Source organism: Centroberyx affinis, unplaced genomic scaffold (assembly GCF_046629955.1).
Source record: "Centroberyx affinis isolate AG114_WGS23_722 - 3 ecotype Tasmania unplaced genomic scaffold, CSIRO-AGI_Caff_v1 ptg002349l_1, whole genome shotgun sequence".
Lineage (NCBI taxonomy): Eukaryota > Metazoa > Chordata > Actinopteri > Beryciformes > Berycidae > Centroberyx > Centroberyx affinis.
In genome coordinates this window covers 91,893-111,319 of record NW_027280612.1, presented here as the reverse complement: position 1 = coordinate 111,319, position 19,427 = coordinate 91,893, and the positions used below count along the sequence as shown (strand labels likewise).

General features: G+C 45.6%; 1 protein-coding gene across 2 annotated transcripts in view; it reads right to left on the bottom strand.

The window, feature by feature from the left end:
- ankrd13b (ankyrin repeat domain 13B) overlaps window positions 1–19,427 on the bottom strand; it is a 37,211-nt gene continuing 17,784 nt past the window's right edge. Inside the window, exons 2-16 of one of the 2 annotated variants that reach the window (XM_071533277.1) lie at window positions 19,152–19,287; window positions 17,614–17,738; window positions 16,266–16,311; window positions 15,307–15,450; window positions 14,043–14,109; window positions 13,845–13,976; window positions 11,002–11,068; window positions 9,728–9,809; window positions 7,648–7,712; window positions 6,253–6,389; window positions 4,814–4,971; window positions 4,339–4,524; window positions 2,881–3,044; window positions 1,045–1,129; window positions 1–206 (exon numbers count right to left, since the gene is read on the bottom strand). In XM_071533277.1, the coding sequence (XP_071389378.1) occupies window positions 1–206; window positions 1,045–1,129; window positions 2,881–3,044; window positions 4,339–4,524; window positions 4,814–4,971; window positions 6,253–6,389; window positions 7,648–7,712; window positions 9,728–9,809; window positions 11,002–11,068; window positions 13,845–13,976; window positions 14,043–14,109; window positions 15,307–15,450; window positions 16,266–16,311; window positions 17,614–17,738; window positions 19,152–19,287 (1,800 nt within the window). Of the gene's footprint in view, window positions 207–1,044; window positions 1,130–2,880; window positions 3,045–4,338; window positions 4,525–4,813; window positions 4,972–6,252; window positions 6,390–7,647; window positions 7,713–9,727; window positions 9,810–11,001; window positions 11,069–13,844; window positions 14,110–15,306; window positions 15,451–16,265; window positions 16,312–17,613; window positions 17,739–19,151; window positions 19,288–19,427 lie in introns of both variants that reach the window. The other variant, XM_071533276.1, reaches the window with a different exon arrangement.

Below are 19,427 nucleotides of genomic sequence, written 5' to 3'. Positions count from 1 at the left end.
TCACTTCTCCATGAGCGACAGCTGGATGATCCGCTGCAGCTCCTCCTCCTCCTGCCGCCTCCGGAGCTCCGCCTCCTCCTGCTCCCGGGCCGAGATCTCCATGGCGATGCGCAGCTGCTCGTCGTAGCTGCAGGTAGTCGGCTGCTTCTTGGTGGGCGTGGAGCAGAGGCTGGAGGGGGGGCGGGGCTTGTGCTGGGGCGTCCTGGACGGAGGGGCGTGGAGAGGGAGGTGGAGAGAGGGAGGAGGGAGAAAGACGAGGGAAAGTTTTATGCAGTTTTACATAGCGCTCCGTTGCCTGACCTTTGACCTTCCTGTCAAAAAGAGAATTTCGCTATGGCATCAATTAAGTATTAATTATGCATGAACGTACCTAATTTCCATTTTTGTGAGAAAGTAGGGAAATTAAAAAAATAAAACACTACAGAAGCATCAATCCAGCATGAGGATATATTTTGCCTTTTTACCATTTTGCCATTCATATGAAGCGCCTGACATGGCGACTTGGCATGTGCATACATTACTTTCTTGCCATTAAAATTATGCAAATGACAAGAAAAGAGAGAAAGCAGGTCTGTCTGTGTATCCGTCCACTCATCCACAGATAATAGAGAGAGAGACAAGGCTAAAGATAACAGTGTGGATGAACAGGCTAAAGTCAACAGCAGCATTGTGGACTGTGAAAGCAGGAAGCTTTCTGGTCCTCCAGCCTGTCTACACACACACACACACACACACACACACACACACACACACGTGCAGCAGATAGGCGATGAGAGGAGAATAGCAGGATGGATAAGAGAATAGGATAGGAGAGGACAGGGCAGGAATACAGGATATGAGTCAAGCATGGAAAGAAAGAATCGCAGGATGGAAGAAACACAATGGAAGAGTGCAAGACACCAGCGGCCGACAATAGACTCTAGAACAGGGAGGAATGGCAGGATATCATGCCTTTGTCCTTGGGAAGACAGTGAGGGAGGAAGGGGGGAAGAAGGGGAGAGAAAAGGGATGAAAAAGGACTGAAGGAGAAGATAGAAAGAAAAAGCGCTGACCTCTCCAGACGACTGGGGTCACAGGGGAGCGGGTGTGTTCCCGGCTTGCTATTGGTCAGCGCCTCCCAGATGGTCACCTAGACCCACAGAGGAAGTCGCATAGGAAGTAAAAAAAACAAAAAACAAAGCGGATAGACAGAGAGATGGTGGGTCATGTAGAGCAAGAACATCCTCCCTAAAGGCTTTTTCCCTTCCCTGCAGCTCTGCCTCACACACAACAGCCAGACAGCTGACTGACTCTGTTATAAATTATGAAGTGACTGAATGTAAAGTGTAATACAAACACACTTATTCCTCGCTGAGGCCCAATATTAAAACTACTGCTGATGCTACTATTAATACTGAGAGCAGGTACACTCTAAAAAGAGGTACAACACTGCATGTAAATGTACAGTGTAAATGTACATCTGTTACAACGTTCTGCTGAAAAACGTATACATTTATACCTTTTCTGCTAAAAACATATACATATTGACACCTTTTCTGCTTAATAAATAAAGTAGACTGAGTTTGGTATGGCGGTACATCAGCTCAGGACAGGAGGCCGTTTCCTATGGATTCTACACACAACGATCAGCTGTAACCTTGCCTCTGTCTCCTCTATATTCTCCTCCTGTATGCAAGGTAGGTAAAGCTCTGGAGTTGTTCTCTGACCCCTCTCTCTCTCTCCCTCTCTCTCTTTCTCTCTCTCTCTCTCTCTCTCTCTCTCTCTCACTCTCACCAAGCCTATTTATATTTCTTCCCCTGTCCCTCTGGAGCAAAGCCAAGGACTATCAGGACCAGGATCTCTTGGTCTCAAAGCAGCACCTACAGTATATCCTGAGGCAGCGTTCACCTCGATGGGACTGGGCCTCTGCAACTCACAGGCAATTTATTCTACTTATTGATTTTACTTAGTTATTGATTGTTTTTATTTTAAAACTGGTTACTTTTTGCAGTTCTATAGGTCTACTGACTGGCCTTGTTTGACTTTGTGTGTTTATTGCTTTAATTTGCATTGGGTATTGCATAGGGGAAAACTGTATGTATATGTGCACCTGAAGTCCTGTCTTGTGCCTATCCTGAGCACACTGAGGCAAATTTACAGCAACTTTGGTTGATATAGGAATACATTTTTGAATCTTGAATCTTGAATCATAGTACTTTTAGTACCACTAATGTGAGTGCAAGGCTACATTTATGCTTAGGTAGTAAGGATGGGACGATATGCTTATCTCACGATACGATTCGATACACGATATAGGGTTCATGATTCAATACAACTACGATGCGATATAATAAATAAAGGTTCAATGACGACAAAGTATGACTGTGCAGAATTATCTTTATTTCTGAGCCACAAATGGTTCTAGCATGGCACTGGCTTTCTACAAAGTAAACAACAATTTAAAAATGTCATTACAAAGAGTAAATAATGTGAAATTATGATGGGACAGCCATCTCAACTGTGATTACTACAGCAGAATAAATTATAGCTAATATCGCGATTCATTTTTCTGCCCCACGATACGTATTGTCACATGTTTGTATTGCGATATATTGATGTATCGTCCCATCCCTAATAGATAGTAAGTAAAACACCTTTCTAAACTGTGGTTAGAAAGTGCTTCACAATGGGATACTAGAAAAATAAGAACACATGAAACAGTAGAATAGTAAAACAGTGTAATAGTAGCATGGAGAACACGTAGCAGAAGAAATAAAGCGACAAAGGTGAAGGAACAAAAATGGGTCTTAGGTCATTGTCTTTAAAAAATGTGACGTGATTTATGATAATCTGACAGACGCCCGCCAAAAAAACTGCCATTTTTTTGTTCTGAGATCGTACCTGGTCGTATTCGGAGCCAGCCTCCAGCAGACTCTGCTGTATGGCGAACTGCAGCAGGTCCTCCTCCTCCTCCCTCATGCTGTCTCTCTGTTTGCCGCCCAGCATGCTGTACCCCGGCGGGGGCTCGAACACACACGGGGGGATCTCTCCGGCTCGACACGACACTGCAGCACACACGGGCAAGGCAAAGGGCAGGAGACCAGAAGACATTTCATCTAATTGTAGGGGAGACTACATTGAGTTAGAGGTATAGGAATAGGAAAGGGAAGAGAAAAAAAAAAAAAGAGTCATTTCTGAGTGACGGGTGGAGAAATTGGTCGGGACGCAGAGACATTTTTGGGGGAGGCAGAGATGAGCCAGAGAGTTAAATGAGTTGTATGAAAAAAAAAAAAAAAGAAAATCAGCACTTTCCCTGTGCACCTAAACATTTATTTGTGATGGAATCATAATGCAATTCACCCCCCCCCCCTTATAGAATACTATATGGTTGCAAAATATTTTCACTTAGTAGGTATATTTTTTATATTTTCATAGGACTATAACTCAAGGTGGGACATCTCTGCTAGATGCTATCTAGGATTTCCAGAGAGGTTCCTCGGAGCAGTCGAACAATAAATGCTCTCTCTCCACCGCGGCTGCAGATTTAACGCGGCTGTCGGCTTCTGATCAGGCGATATGATGAAAGTTAACTCTCAATCTCACACACAGCACAAAGAACATAACCTTACATCTAACATCCTCGATAAATATGGCTCCTAACTCCACCGTGCAGCTGTAAATTAGTGAATTGGGGGATAGCGGGAGGCGGTTTGATGGTAGAGTAAATGTCATGTTGTAAAAGATTTTAAAAAATAAAAAACAATTCCTCTGGTTTTATGATTTATGATTCATTTGTTCATTCGCTGTACAAAAGTTGTAGAAATATATAACAGTGCAAAATGAATTCAGGGAATGGAAAGCAAAAATGTAATTGTTGTGAAATCAATATCATGATAATCATACAGATTTTTTTCGATATTGATATTTATCACGATATGGCTCACGTATGCAAATTCACATGTTAAATAATCAAATGAATGTTGTTCATCCCATTGAACCGAATGGTAATGTTAGGTGTGATGTCAAACAAAAATGTAATTTTCAAATAATATTCCTACCAAATTTGCTTGTTAGCATCAATTTAGACTCATATCTCAATATCATCATGATATGATTCCAATGAAAGACGATAAACGAGCCCTAAATAGTTGGCAGGATATTTTAATAGTCTTTCTAGTTCATAATCTAAAGAAGGCTCTTTTAAAGCTGGAAACAGACGAGCTGTGATGTCATCAACAGAAGGAGCCATAACACCCTACTGACAACGAATGAGGAAGATGAGATTCTCCCGTTACAGTATCAGCAGCACTGAACGAACACAAAGCACTGTGGTGTGTGTGTGTGTGTGTGTGTTCTCACTGGTAGAGCTGGAGCTGGAGACGCTGGAGGAGTCGCTGCCCGGGGAGGGGGTGTCTGTCCTGGGGGTGTCCCTCTGTCCGTCCCCCTCCCCTACTTCCCCGTCGCCCCGGGACCCCGTCCCCTCCTCACAGCCGTTCAGGTTGGTGAAGGTGATCCTGGCGTTCAGGATGTGGTAGATAGGGATTTCTGCAGGGAGCAGAGAGAGAGACAAGGAAAAGACTCAAATTCTGACTCAAATTACCATCTCAGTTCATATCCATTCCTCCATATATCCATTCTTCTATTTTTAGTGATCAGCTGGAAAATCTTCTGCCTTCTTGCCTCCCTCCCTCTCTCTTTCCTTTCTTCTTCCTCCATCCCTATCTCTCCCCACCTTATTACCTCCTTCCCACCCTTCCTCCCTCCTTCCATCTATCATCATCCATCCATCCATCCATCCATCCATCCATCCATCCACCTCACTCTCCTCCCTCACCTATCTTGATGGGGAAGCCGGGCGGCAGGCGCAGAGTGATGAAGTCACGCAGCTTAGCGAATAGGGCGTTGGAGATCGCCATGAGGTCAATGATGGGCGCCACTTGATCTGCCAGGGACAGAGGGTGGGACTCGCACAGCCACAGCTTCGCTTTGAACCTGGAAAAACACACACACACACACACACACACACACACACACACACACACACACACACACACACACACACACACACACACACACACACACACACACACACACACAAAATGTGAAACAGGCCGATAAGCTGGCCAGTAATGTCCAACAAGGGAACAGTTTGTTGGTGAATATAACCAAACACAACGGTGAGCTTGAATTCCACACAGCTTCGGAGTATAATTGCAGCAATTTATGTCCTCATTCCAGCGATTAGTTGCTTGGCCAGGAACACACAAAGGCATCGATTACATCTGCTAACAACAACTGTCCGCAAGCTGCTGAGTCGTGTTTCAATTGAGGCCAATCGATGCCTATGTTTTAACTTGTCCGATAATCACCGCCGGAGTGAAAGGCCGCTCCGCAACCTCAGAGACTTCATCTCCATGAAGTCCTGTCACTTGTTATTAACTACCGAAGAGCAATGTGAGTGACTACTGAAAATGATAGGCAGGTCAATAGTCAATTAGAAGAGTAGAAGGGCTGCTGGCCTGATCCCAGGGCCCAAACATGTCAATGTGATCCAAGGACAGGCATAAGCAACTCAAAAGCAGCTAACATTAGCCGCAGTGCTGTGACACAACAAGCAGTGATATAACATCGCTTTGGTTGTGCTCGGTCTTATTTTAACACCCCAGGCAGTTTTTAAGTCCCTCTTCGATCTTCTCATATTTTCACACAACTTTTCTCCTTTCTTCACAATCTCTTTGAAGAGACACTGCAGGGTTCCTTGATTTTTTTTTTTTGTTTCATTTGGGGAAAGAGACAAGTACAGATGATGTATCATGAGTCATCAAGCAAGAGCTCTGTGATGTGAGTGCAGAGACTGACTGTCTGTCTGCCTGCCTGCCTGTCTGTCTGTGTGTGTGTGTGTGTGTGTGTGTGTGTGTGTGTGTGTGTGTGTGTGTGCCTTTTTTTTTTTTTCTCCTGCTGGTATGTGTCTGCCTTTCACCTCAGGATCTTGGTGGGCAGCTGACACGGATGGCTGATTTCACTCTCTGTGTGTTTGCGAGTGTGTTTGCGAGTGTGTGTGTGTGTGTGTGTGTGTGTGTGTGTGTGTGTGTGTGTGTGTGTGCGCCTGCCAGTCTACTCTGTGTCCATCAGTTTGTCAGCTCTGGCACTTGGCGGTGAGATCACAGTGTGGCTGCCTGTCTGTCTGTCTGTCTGTCTGTCTGTCTGTCTGCCTGTCTGTCTGTCTGCCTGTCTGTCTGTCTGCCTGTCTGTGTCAGTGTGTGTCTCTGTCACCTCTGGGTCTTGGTGGTGAGCTGGCAGGGGTGGCCGATGTCCCTGTGAGCCGCCGACAGGCCGGGGTTGAAGTACTCCTCGGCGGTCAGCGCTGCAGGGTTGGTCACCGCGGGACACGACATCTGGGTCACCAGGGCCTGGAGAGAGAGAGGGAGGAAAGAGAGAAGAAAGAAACAGGAAGACAGAACATGAGTAGGCGAGATATTAAGACCGCCTGCTCTTTCATAATAAAATAAATCACATCCACTTAAACATGAGGTTTTTGGTGACTAGGCTGTACTGACATAGCCGCATTCTCCCATTTTAAAGGGAAAATAAAGGTTTTACTGCCCCATAGCGCAAAATGACCATCAAATATCTGCTGGGGTTTAATAGGATTGTTGATCAATAAAAATGGCTCAACGATTACTTTGCCAGGTGCTGAGATTTCTGCCTTTCAAAACTCACTTTCTGGTCTGTACAAAAACTCTGCACCCAATGGAGTTTCAAGGCACTCCCAATTCCTCCTCCACCCCACACCTACACACATTTTTAACTGAGAAACAATGGAAGATGGCGCTATGAGCACAAGTGTCCCGCATTCCAAGACAGCTACAAGGCTAAAAAGCCTCATTCTCAAGACAAAAAAAATAAATGACAGTCGTGTTATTATTACAGTATTTTGCATGGTGATATATTACCTCTTCACTAGACGTTTATGTTGGATCTCAGCTTAGCCATTGATTGTGAACTGTTAGTCAAATATGACTTAAATGTTTTTGTCAGTTACGGGCCACCGTTACTGGAGGGTGCGGCGGCTGTGTCAGAGACTTGAGTAGGAGGAGAAAAGTTCTCCATGTTGCTGCAATTCCTTCCAGTTGCAGATAGTGGTCAATAAATCATAGAAAAATCAAAACAGGACAACATAGCAGCTTTACAGTTGTGCAAAATATTGCATCAGATCACATAAAATCTGCCTACCTTGTTACAGAACTTGGTGAGACCAGAGAAGAGTGAGTAAAATAGTCTGTGTTTAAATATATTATTTAGACACGGATTGGGCAGCTCAGCATTAGGACAGTGAGGTATGGGTACACAGAGGTGAAAAGGAGAGGAGAGGCGATGGCGAGGGGAACAAGTGAAAGGAAAGAAAACGTGTGAGAGGGAGAGAGAGGAGGACGAGGAGGGAGGTATGAGTCATAGATGGCTCCCCAGCAGAAGCCAATTAAAAAAGGTAATCAATATTTGAGAGCAGATCGGAGCTTCTGAGTGAATGTCTTACTCTGCAGGCATGCAAGCAACCATGATTCATGCATGCAACATCCCTCTAATGATGATGATGATGATGACGATGGTGATTATGATCGATTATAATGATGAAGCAGCAGAACCCATACATGTAGATAATAGACTCACCCCGTTGTTGGGTCCCATGTGCTGCTCGGCGATCCCTAGGAAGTTCTGCAGCGGAGTCTTCCCACCTGGCCAGACACACACAGCATTTAAATACACAAATGTATGAACTCAAACTGTCCCATTAGTTTGAGTCGATGCCCTCTGGGTGCCGCTTTAGAGTGCCGGAACTCCAGAGAGAAAGAGCCATGGACTCATTTATCTCCACTGCAATTAGAATGCTTCATTTCAGCATGAAATGATGTAGCGTCTCACTCCTGTGCTCAAGATGAGCGACCTTTTACTGCATTCTGTCCTCGTCTGGTCTGATCAGCTGGTATTCATCTATATGGGTATATGTTGAGGTGCTTTGTTATGTGTTTTGCTGTAATTTTATGCTATTTGTTTTTAATATCTTTATTTTAGTACTATTTTTTATTATGTGTTTTTATTTTATGATGTGTTCCTACTACAAATTTCCCTTACAGGACAAAAAGAAAATATTGAATTGAACTGAATGATCAATTCCCTGTGTTTACACACTGTTTTGTGTGCACAAATAAATCAAACTGAACGCTTACAAGCAGTGACAAGTGACGGTTGCTGAAAAATGGCTGTGTATTTGTGCTGTGACGTTAAGTGAAAGCAAAGCAAGCAAAAGCAAATAGCTGGGCCTTTATTTTCATCAGGTGAAAAGATACATTTCAAAACGTTTCATCCCAGTCAGTATCACTGTCTGCTGGTACGCTTGTTCAGTACTCTGCCGGACTCTTACCATCCTCTCTCTACAGCTGCAGCCATATTGTCTTCCACACTGCCTGACAGCACAGAGTGACACTGAATAGAGATGTATAATTTACTGTCCTGTACATGCACTGTCCCTTCACAACGAAAGTGTTGTGTTATCCCTGACCCATGTCTCCCAAGTTGTCAATACGTCTCTGCCGATTAAAGTCATGCTGATTAGAAGTCTGAAGTATGATGTAGGAGGAGATTTCTATTGCGAAATACACTGATGCAAACGCAAATCTCAGTGAAACACTACTGAAGATGAGATGGGAACATGTTAAAAAGATCTGCAACTACGTCACAATAACTCACACTCTATAAAGGAAAAGGGCTTCGAGGGACCTTTGGGGGCTCTTCAGATTGCAGCAATAAAGAAACCCCAGAAGGTTCCTTGAATAAACCCTCCACTAAATATTCATGAACCCTGATGGCATTTCTACAAATGTGTAACCCCTAGTTTTTAGAGTGTATGGAATCATCAACAGCTGTTGCTCATTTAGATACGAGGGAGATGTGAGCAGGGGAGAACACATGACCGGCCTGTTAGCATGTGGCTTGGACTCTCAGACCAGACCAGTGCTGTGATTGTCCTCACTAGCCAGTGTCTCAACGGACACTAATGTCAAAGCAATGGAAATGTCTAGCAATTAGCTTTGGTGTTAGCGGTGTTGTGGTAGCTGAGGATAATATCCACATTTTGACATTTGGCCAACTGATGGTCTACAGCCACTTGGCCCAAGAGACTGTATCTTTCTTTATATAGCACTTTTCAAAGCAGTCAAAAAAAAAAGCTGCTTTACAGTAAGAATGCAATGATGAAAGTTAGTCCAAGGGTAGGACAAACGGAGGTTAGTCATTCGAGAGTCGGCGTAGCGCTTCCAAGAATACTTTCCCTCATGCATATTAGCAGAGTGCAGATGGGGTTTGTGACCTGGGACAGCGGAGCTCTCAGAGGAGCATGTGATGGTTGATCCTTGCTGACAGCGGCGGTCCGGGGAGAGGGAAGCCTGCTAATCCAGTTTGATTTATGATCTGAACCAGAAAACGAGACGGGGCTACTGAGTGAACGTTAAGGGCCGTTAGCCAGAGCCTCTGGGTGATCTCATAGAGCTCCACTAAAAAGGGCTTATTCATCAGTGACTGATTTTCCGGAAACGTCTTTCCAATTAGACTGCCTTTTTTCTCCGGTGTGTTACGATGGAACAAAGGTGATTTGGAGAAATTCAACTATGGAAATGAAGCCATTGGTCTTCCAGAAGTGACGAGATCTAATGCTGTCATTTGATGTTGCGGTACTGAAGCTATAGTGAGGTACCTTTGGTCTTGGTCTTGTTCTGGTCTGATAGGTGGTCAGTTCTGGTCCTGGTGATCAGCTCCACATTGGATGCGCCATACACCTAAAGGAGAGTAGGAGAAAAAGAGACAGGGATGTGACGAGGGAGTGATATACTTCCCAGAAATACCTATTTGTCACTATGTTCTTCCCCCTATCAGTGACCTTAAGGAGTCAGATTTGAAAAACAGAAGCATTTACTTTGTGGCAGTCATTACTAGATATATCCTATCTACGGCTTCAGATACGCCTATAACCTTCGCTGTGAAAAATTCTACAATCCTATTTTCTCATGTTTCCACTTTGTGTGTTCCTGTGTCTTCACAGTAACTTCTCTTGCTTGTGATTGTGAATTCACGCTGGAGGAAGGAGAAGGAGAAGGGAGAAGGAAAGGCTAAAAGCGGTCAGGAGGAGAGCAGCTGGATGGGAGTTGTCTGTTTACATTTGTAACTCGGAATCAATGATGCAGAAAATAGATGCTTTTCAGGGACGAGCGTTTTCACTGTAGAGCCTGTCTGAAGTGCTTTCAAACCGCTAGTGACAGATGGTCCTGGGTGTCCAACACTTGGCTCCCATCGATCCCCTCCAGGGGGCCGAGAAAACAAATGAGGTCAAGGTAATGCACCTGTTTGCGCTATAGATAGATAGATAGATAGATAGATAGATAGATAGATAGATAGATAGATAGATCATAATACTCTACAGCAGTTTCAGCACTGTCACATAAATACTTCATAACTCCTGCTCATGGCCTTCTCTTTTTTTTTTTTTTACTTGATATGAGAGGCCGTCTAGTCTTATATGTGCTGAAATAGTTTTCTCATCCCAGGGTCAATGTATTCATTCTGTTTTGTAGAATTTAAAAAATCCTATCTGAAAATGTCAGGTGTCACTGCAAAACTCCAGTAGGCTACATCCATTTTGGACAAATGTTGCTACCTGAAATTCATCGGCCCATATTTCAAACATGTAGAAGGTTATAGCTTTAAAAGCGTAAAAAGATTTCATAAGCAAAAGCCTTGAAATGATTCGGAACTTTGGGAACGGTTCATTTTGGAAGTGAAACTCTTCAAATAAAGCTGTGGTTGTTCATCTGTGAAAACGATGACTTTTCGGAGAAGTTTTTGCTCTGATAGCGGCGGCTTATCTGCAGCTCCTGAGCTTGGTCACAGTGTGGGAGTCACCGGCGGGCTCAGTGAGCTGTGTGTGTAGTGTGTGTGTGTGTGTGTGTGTGTGTGTGTGTGTGTGCGCTCTACCTTGGCTTCATATCCATTCACCGTCTCCGTCTTCTCGCTCCTCCAGCCCAATATGCCCGTTTTATTCCTGCAATATAGATACACAACACACCGCAGTTCAGTTCTTTGGAATATCAATATCCCTATTCCAGCCAACACAGGGATGACCTGTCAAAAAAAAACAGTCCCAGGCAATTCTCAGATACATGAGAGAAACTCCTAAATATCAGACTGAAGATGCTCCCATTTCCTGAAGTGGCTCCTCACCGAAGCCTAGTTTCGCTTTAAAACATGCAGCCTGAAAACGTGGCTGCCTTTGCCCTTGTTTGTCTTCGGTGAACAGTTCAATGTGCGATTAGGGAGTCTGCCCAGAAGCTAGCGAGGCATATCCCATCGTCATGATCTACGGCACAGATTACTGAGCTACTGCCCGACGAAACCACGTATCTACAATAAATATGTATTTCAAGAACGACGACAAATGACCGTTTGTCTCATCGACGCCCTTTGAATTTTTGAAATAATACAGCGGGTTTTGATCACAGGAAAACCCCAATCGAGTGGCCATTCGAAATCTTTCAAGTGGAGAAGAGAGAAACCCCCGAGGCTGCAGTTTACGGGGCTTCTGCACGACTCGAAGGCCGAAGATGGATGAACTCCAGGAGTGGATGTTCCGTCTGCCGCACTTGACAAGGTATCTTGCTCTAAGCATCATAAATGGATTATTGGCATGTAGACAGGAGCGCTGACAAAGGAAAATGCATAGAGGTGACACTGAGGCAGGAGGCCAACAGGGAGATGATTGGACACGCACGCACGCGCGCGCACACACACACACACACACACACACACAGATACACACACACGCGCTCGCTTCTCTCTGACTGGGTCTCTGCCGTTCTCTCCTCCTCCTCCTTACTCACTCCCTATTTATCCCTTAACATTCACTTGCTGCCTCTGTGTCTGTTTCCCTGATTCACCTATCCATCACTGCACCTCTCCACAGTGTATTTTTCTCTCTTCTACCTCTCCTCCTGCCCCCCCCCCCCCCCCCTTTTTCTGCCTCACGTATTGTTTTTTTCATAGTCTTTTGGGTCCCATTCATCTTCCTCTCTCTGTATCATCCCATACCTTTCTCTCATCTCTCTCTCTCTTTCTTTCTCTCCCTCTCTCTCTCTCTCTCACACTCGTCCCTCACCCGCCCGTCTGTCTCATCTCTCCCCCTGTCAGTACCTTTCTCTGTCCTCTTTCTCTCTCATCCCTTTCTCTCTCTTTCTCTCTCTCTGTCTCCCTCATCCCTGTCTCATCCCTCTCTCTCTCTCTCTCTGTCTCTGTCACATACCCTTCTCATTCCTCTCTGTCCAAAACTCTCTCTCTCTCACGGTTTCTCTCATCCCTCTCTCTGTCACATCATTCTTATCTCGCCACTTGACCAGAATGAGATGAGTGTTGTCCTCTATGTCCCCGCTTGGTCACCCCCCCCCCACTCCACCCCACCCCCCCAAATCTCTCCATCTCTCCTCTTCTCCTACCCGCATCCTCTCCTCACCTTCCACAACTCCTCCTGACTTCTCTAACTTTCTCTCTCTCTTTTCCTCTTTCTCTCAGGCTCATTATGCTTCTCGGCTTCTTCTTCTTCTCCTCCTCGCCCATCCATATCCCTCCTCCCTCTCCGAACCCTTTCTTCCCACCACCACCACCCCACTCTATCTCCCATCCTCCATGCGTCTGTGTCATTTTGTGTGATGCTGCGCCATAAAACTGAATTCTGTGTTGCCGTTAGGACAACAAACGCACCGATCTCTCTAACCGGCCTGAGCGCGTAAGAGCCACTCGCTCTTCCCATGCATATTTCCCATCTCTTCTCCCTTACACCTCCATTCTTTTCCATCCTCTCCTCGTCCACTTCTTCTTCCCCCTCATCGTTTCATTCTGCTATCTGCCTCCCTGTCTCCATGTCCACTCCTGCACTCCCCAGGCTGGTTTCAGGTATGATGCGGGAACACGCTGTTGAGCTGTGTTGGGTTGTTACAGGCCCGATTCAACCAAACATCTGTGACATGCCTACTTGATAACGCAGTGATACACACCTTTCCTCTGAACACTTTCTGATTGAGTGCTTTAACGGATTAAGGGTGTTAGGGGATTTTACGCGCTGATATACTTATGAAATAGATGCAGCCCCTGTCGCTCATTCCCAAAGCGCAGCCTGAAGCCTATTCTCTTCACTACTTTCCGCTAATTAGAAGTAATGTATTAATGCGAGAGTCAATCCCGGCTTAGCTTGCTTGGTGAAAGATGCCAGAAATGTGATGTGAAATGTGAAACGTGTTGTACGTCCCAATTAAAACGCAAATATAACTAAAACTCTGTGGAATAAAATACAATTTTAGAAACGACAATCAAGGTGATTCCACCCTCGGATGCACTTAGACTGTTAGATATCATCAGTCTGTGATGTTCAATGCATTCCAGATGATATTTTTTTTATTTTTATGATAAAGTGTTGTAATTTACCTTTTTACCCACTTTCCCTCAACCTGCCTCTACGTCTACTGCAGTTAGCGATCTCCTACATTTCCCAGAATGCCTTTAGAGAACCCCCCAGAGAAGAGGCTTGAACTTGTTCCATTCAGCTGTGGGTTATATATGTGTAGGTGGAGAGAGCAACGGTGAAAGTGATAGCGATAGGATAGTAGATCGTTTCTCTCTGTGTGACAGATTGATCGTCGGTGCAAAACATTTGAGTCTAGAAAGAATTTTGTATTTTGACATTTTCTCTCACACCTCCCCCATGCCAGGCTGCACAGAATTCCACCTCCTGTATATTTGCATGCTTTATATTTCGGCACGGCCCCCCTGACCTCTCGAAGGCGATGTTGCGTGTGTCCAGCTGGGTGGTCACCACGGGGGCAGACAGCCTGGCCGCCACCTGCTCCTCGCTGGGCTGCAGCGCCCCCAGCAGGCCCAGGCCGGTGGGGGTACTGCAGCCCGCGCTGCCGCCTCCGCCGCCGCCGCCGCCGCCGTTCCCCCGGCCAGGGGAGGGCGCCGTGAGAGAGGACACACACAGGGTCTCACAGAACACCAGCTGTCTGTCATGGTCCACCTCCATCACCTCTGCACTGGATTCTGGGAGAGAGAGACAGGGAGAGAGAGAGAGAGAGAAATGAGGGGGAAGGCAGAGGCAGAGGGAGTAGTGTGAGGTTGGAGGGGATGGAGAGGGAGAGAGGGGGGGAAGAGAAACGATGAGGGATAGAGGAAGAGAGCAAGTGTGAGATATACAGTACAAACATCTAGACTCAGGTGCTGAGGCTGGCAGAAACACTCACAAAGTTGCAAACTAGAGAACCCCCCCCACCCCCGCCCCAATCCACCCACACACACACACACCCACACACACACACAAGCACAAAGTCGAGAGAGCGCATGACAGATCTCGAGAGAGAGAGAGAGAAAGGTTGCCAGGTTAGAGCGGCAGACAGGCAGAGAGAGGTAAAGAGCAAATGAAAGATCCAGGCAGGCAGGCAGGCAGGTCCAAAGACAAGAGAGAAAAGATCAGAAACACAGAGAGGGAGGGCGTTATGCAGGGAGTGGGAAAAAAAAAAGTCCAGGAAAAAGCTCAGAACAGGGGGAATAATTTAAGAGAGAGAGAGAGGGAGGGAGGGAGAGAGAGAGAAGAGGAACTGGGTGAAATAATGCGGAGAGAAGCCAGTGGAGAATCAACTGAGGGGAAAGAGCTATGAGATGAGGCTGGATGGTGACCAGAGCCGCTGAGTGAGAGAGACAGAGGGAGTGAGAGAGGGAGAGAGAGAGAGAGAGAGAGAGAGAGAGGGGGGATCGATGACATCATCCTGGGAAGTACTGGGAAATCAGAGGAGCTGAGAGGAGGAGGAGGAGGAGGAGAGGAAGGAAGGAAGGAGAGAAGGAAGGAAAGAAGAGAAGAGAGAGACCCTGTGACAGCAAAAAGGAAAGACAAAATGTGACATTAAGATGTCACACACGCTCACACACACACACACACACACACACACACACACAAATGCACTATCTCTGGCCTCATATCTTAAAATAATGTGTTTTTTTTCTTTCGGTTTCATCTATATTTCTGTCCTTATTCCCTGTCTATATTTATGTGCTTTGTTGTTTTTACAGTAAGTACTTCATGACTGTGTTCTGTTAGAAGTGCTTTATCAGTAAATTTGACTTGACAGGACATTACTTGACAAACCGACACACACACTCACACACACACACACACTCACACACACACACACACACACACTCACACACACACACACAGAGTGGAGTTACAGTTTGACCTCTCACCTTGCCCCCTGAAAATGAAGCTGCGGTTTCCTCTCTGCCAGGTCATCTGCTCAAACCCCATCAGGGTGGTGTCGACGCGGAGACACTGACCGCTCTTCCACACCCTGTAGGTGTCGCTGGGGCAGATACGAGACACCAGGGGCACTGGGGACACACACACACACACACACACACTCTCTCTAATCAAATCAACATGATGGAAGCGCCATGAAATCGGTTTATAGTGCCATTTCTAATGTCAGCACACAGGATTTAATCCAACAGTAAAAAAAAAAAAAAGAAACCAGAATGAGCAAAATTAGTTTGTACTGCTGATGCCACAGTGCAAAAAAAACAAAACAACCAAAAGGGAAAAAAAACTCTGTCGCAATGATCAGTTTTGTGCTTTCATTTGGCCCAGGTTGGCAGTTCTTGGGCTCACTGCCCTGCTCAGTCCTTTCCAATAGATAAGTTCTGGTAAGCTGTGAATCAAAGGCAGCAGGGAGTGGAAATAATGAAATCTACTGAGACAGAGCAGTTGATAGGGGCTAAAGAACACAGTGCTGATGATCATTATGCTATTTTAATTTAGATTCATTCATTTAGAGAAAGAGAGATTTGGAATAGCCGCATGTAACAGTAACAATATACACAAAATTTGTAACATTAGAAAATCAAGCCACTTTATATATTCCATAATATTTCCTATGCATGATGATTTGTGACTGAAAATGCATGCACTACTATATAAGGCGCTTTGGATAAAAGCCTCAGCCAAATGGTTAAACATGCTGTTTAACCCCAAAAGCAAAGCCCAGAGTTGATTCGGCATGTCAGGAAGTGTGTGAGCAGCAGCGTCCAGCACAGCAGGAAGAGACGGGCCTCCGCAGCCCCATGAGGACCATAATAAACATGATTAGTTCTGACCGGCTGGGACTGGACTGCTTTACTGACGGGAGTGACGCAGAGACCGGACTCACCCCAGCTGGTAAACTCCCATTTCATCTCCACGTAGAAGTCCTGGGCCTGAGAGGCGAGAGAGAGGGAGACAAATGAGAAAGGGACAGATGGTGATAAAGAGGAGTAGGCGAGAGAGAGGGAGAGAGAGAGAAGGAGTTGGGCAGATAGAGAGACTGATAAACACAAATTTAAAGATGGATCGATAGGGAGAGGGGAGAATCATAAAGTGGAGGTAAAGGGGAAATAAAGAGAACAGGGAAAGAGTGAACAAACACAGTGATGCTGTTTCACGCCCTATTCCAAAGATGGAGGGACTGCCACAGAGGAGGAGGAGGAGGGGGAGGAGGAGGAGGAAGAAGAAGAGGAGGAAGGTTAATAATAGAACTGGAGGGAGAGATGGATGGAGGGATGGATAGAAGAAGGATGTGAGAGTGGATGAAGGATGGTGCGATGTGTGTGAGCACATGTATTCAAGTGCACGTGTGTGCGTGTGTGTGTGTGTGAGAGAGAGGGAGAGAGAGAGAGAGTATGCCTGTGTGTATTCATTGTCTCTCTCAAAGTGTGAGTGTGTTGTGTGTGCTGCATGTGACTATGTAAGTGTGTGTGTGTGTGTGTGTGCGTGTGCGTGTCAGTGGGGACAGAGTGTGACTATACGAGCGCATGCATGTATGTATGTGTGTACGTGTGTGTGCTTCTCTGTGTGTGTGTGTGTGTGTGTGTGCTTTTGTGTGTGTGTGTGTGTGTGTGTGTGTCAGGGAGCCAGCTGGAGCAGATACACAGGAAGACAGACTGTGTGAAGACAGTTCTCTGTGTCTCTGTTACTGTTCTCTGCAGCTCCAGCACTGCAGCAGCTTCAACACGATCCACCGCCCCGCCACACACACACACACACAGTATCTGCAGGATGGGAACCGTCAACCGCAGGGCTTCCCACGCCTCACACTGTCCATCACTGATATTGTGCCTCGGAGCAAGGCACTTATCGCAGCTTAAAGGCACAGCGCTGACTCAAATTCACCCAGAGCCTGAGGTTTGGTGTTAGGTACCGCCAGGAGACACAGCCTCTGACAACGGGAGTTTATTTCCCTTGTCGCATAGTAAACAAAGATATTAATACCTTCAAACAAGACCGAGAATATTTCTATCGTAAAACCAAGATGCAAATATTAAAAAAGATTCATCTACAACGCAAATGAGTTCAGCTGTGTTCACAAATCTCCTTGACGTGCCTTTGTAGTTTGTGTGTGTGTGTCTGCTTGCATGCGTGTATGCATGTATGACTGTGTTTCTGCGGGCATGCATGTATGTGTGTGTATCTGCTTGTGTGTGTGCATGCAAGTGTGTGTGTGTGTGTGTGTGTAATCCCACCTGGCGCAGTCTCTCCAGCAGGACGGGGATGCCCGCCAGTCTCTTGGCAGTCCGCTGGTAGTCACGGTAACGGAGGACGAGACGCACCAACTCCGGATCTCTGGTACTGACTGCCTCCTGGAGAACTGAGCGAGGGAGAGAGAGAGAGAGAGAGAGAGGGGGAGAGAGAGAGAGAGAGAGAGAGAGAGAGTAAAAGAGACACAATCATTCAGGCCTCATCTAAAATTTATGCATATGTGCAATTTAAGGAGGCAGCGAGGATCTCCTAAATTGCCTAAACTGAAGTAGGCCTAAGGAAAGCTGGTGAGGCCAATTACAGGAACACGCCCATCATTCATCAGACAGACACTCTGCTGTTATTCTTAGAGGCTGTTTTGCCCAGGAACAATTATAGAACAATTTCCTTTCTCTTCCTTCTAACAACAAATGTGTGAGCGTAGTCTAGCACACACACACACACACACACAGCTGGAGAGAAACAGATTACATGCAGTGGGATCATAGTAATCTGATAACAAAAATTACTGCTGATTGTAATCCATTACACCTACTGACAAGAAACAGTAATGCCATTGGAGGAAAACGGGTTATTACTTAATGATACTAGGAAATTACACACACTCAGACACATATTCATAATAATAATTAAAGCTTCATTTGTATAGCACTTTTTCCAAAACAAAGTGTACGAAGAGCTTCACAATCAAGACAAACAAGAGACACAATTGAAGAAACAAGGAAATAGCAAAAATAAAGACCTAACCATATGGGCGAGGTGGGATATGGACCCTGGTTAGAGTAAGGGGCAGTCGAGGGGGGTGAGGTTATATCAGCAAACCAATATAGTTTGAAGGTTAAAAAATTAATTGATTTCATACTCCTTGAATAAATTATTATGAGATTAAAGTGCTACATGTAATGTTTTAACATCAATAAATCATTATCGCATTCATTCTGACACATTAGCAACACAAGACACATCACTGAGAAGATTGGCAGCCTCTACACCGGGTTGGATTTTGCAGGAAATCTGCCCCATTGCTTTACGGCACACTGGAAAATTGCTTTATGGTAGGGCGCTGTTCTTCCAGTGCAAATGGAGCTAAAGCTTTCAGAGTTTGCAATGGCAGATGGTGGAACAAGTGAAAGATGAATGGAAAAATCACTCCCAACATGTTTATCCTCTTCAAATCAAAGCGAAAACCTTTGACTGAAGAAGCAGCATCCTCTTTGTGACAGGAAGCGACAGGGTTAATGGGAAATGTAGTCCTAATTTTGAGAAAAAAACAGCACTAACAACACCTCTGGCATTAAAACAGAGACTACCAATCATCTCCACCACAGTCTCGTTTGTTTACTATAATTATCCCAAGCTATCACAATTCATTTCATAGTGATATATTGATGTTTAAAACATGCTGCGCGTAGCACCTTCACCATGAGACACACACCAACCCTCCCACCTCCCACAATGCATCATGCACAATGCAGACCCTAACACATAGCTCAATTACCTCCACACACACACACACACTCACCGGTCCATCCGTTGCGGTTTTCTTTGCTAACGTCAGCTCCGTGCTGCAGCAGGACCCTGGCACAGTCCAGGTGGCCCAGTGTGACAGCCAGGTGGAGAGGAGTCCGACCACGAGGATCCAGATACTCTAAATCAGTCTGAAGGGGAAAGGAGGAGGAGGAGGAGGGGAGACAGAGAGTGGGTTAGTGCAGAAGAGAGGAGAGATGAAGAGTAGGAGAAAGAATGGGCAAGAGAGAGGGCAGAGAGGATGAGGAGGAGAGAGGGATAGTGATGATAA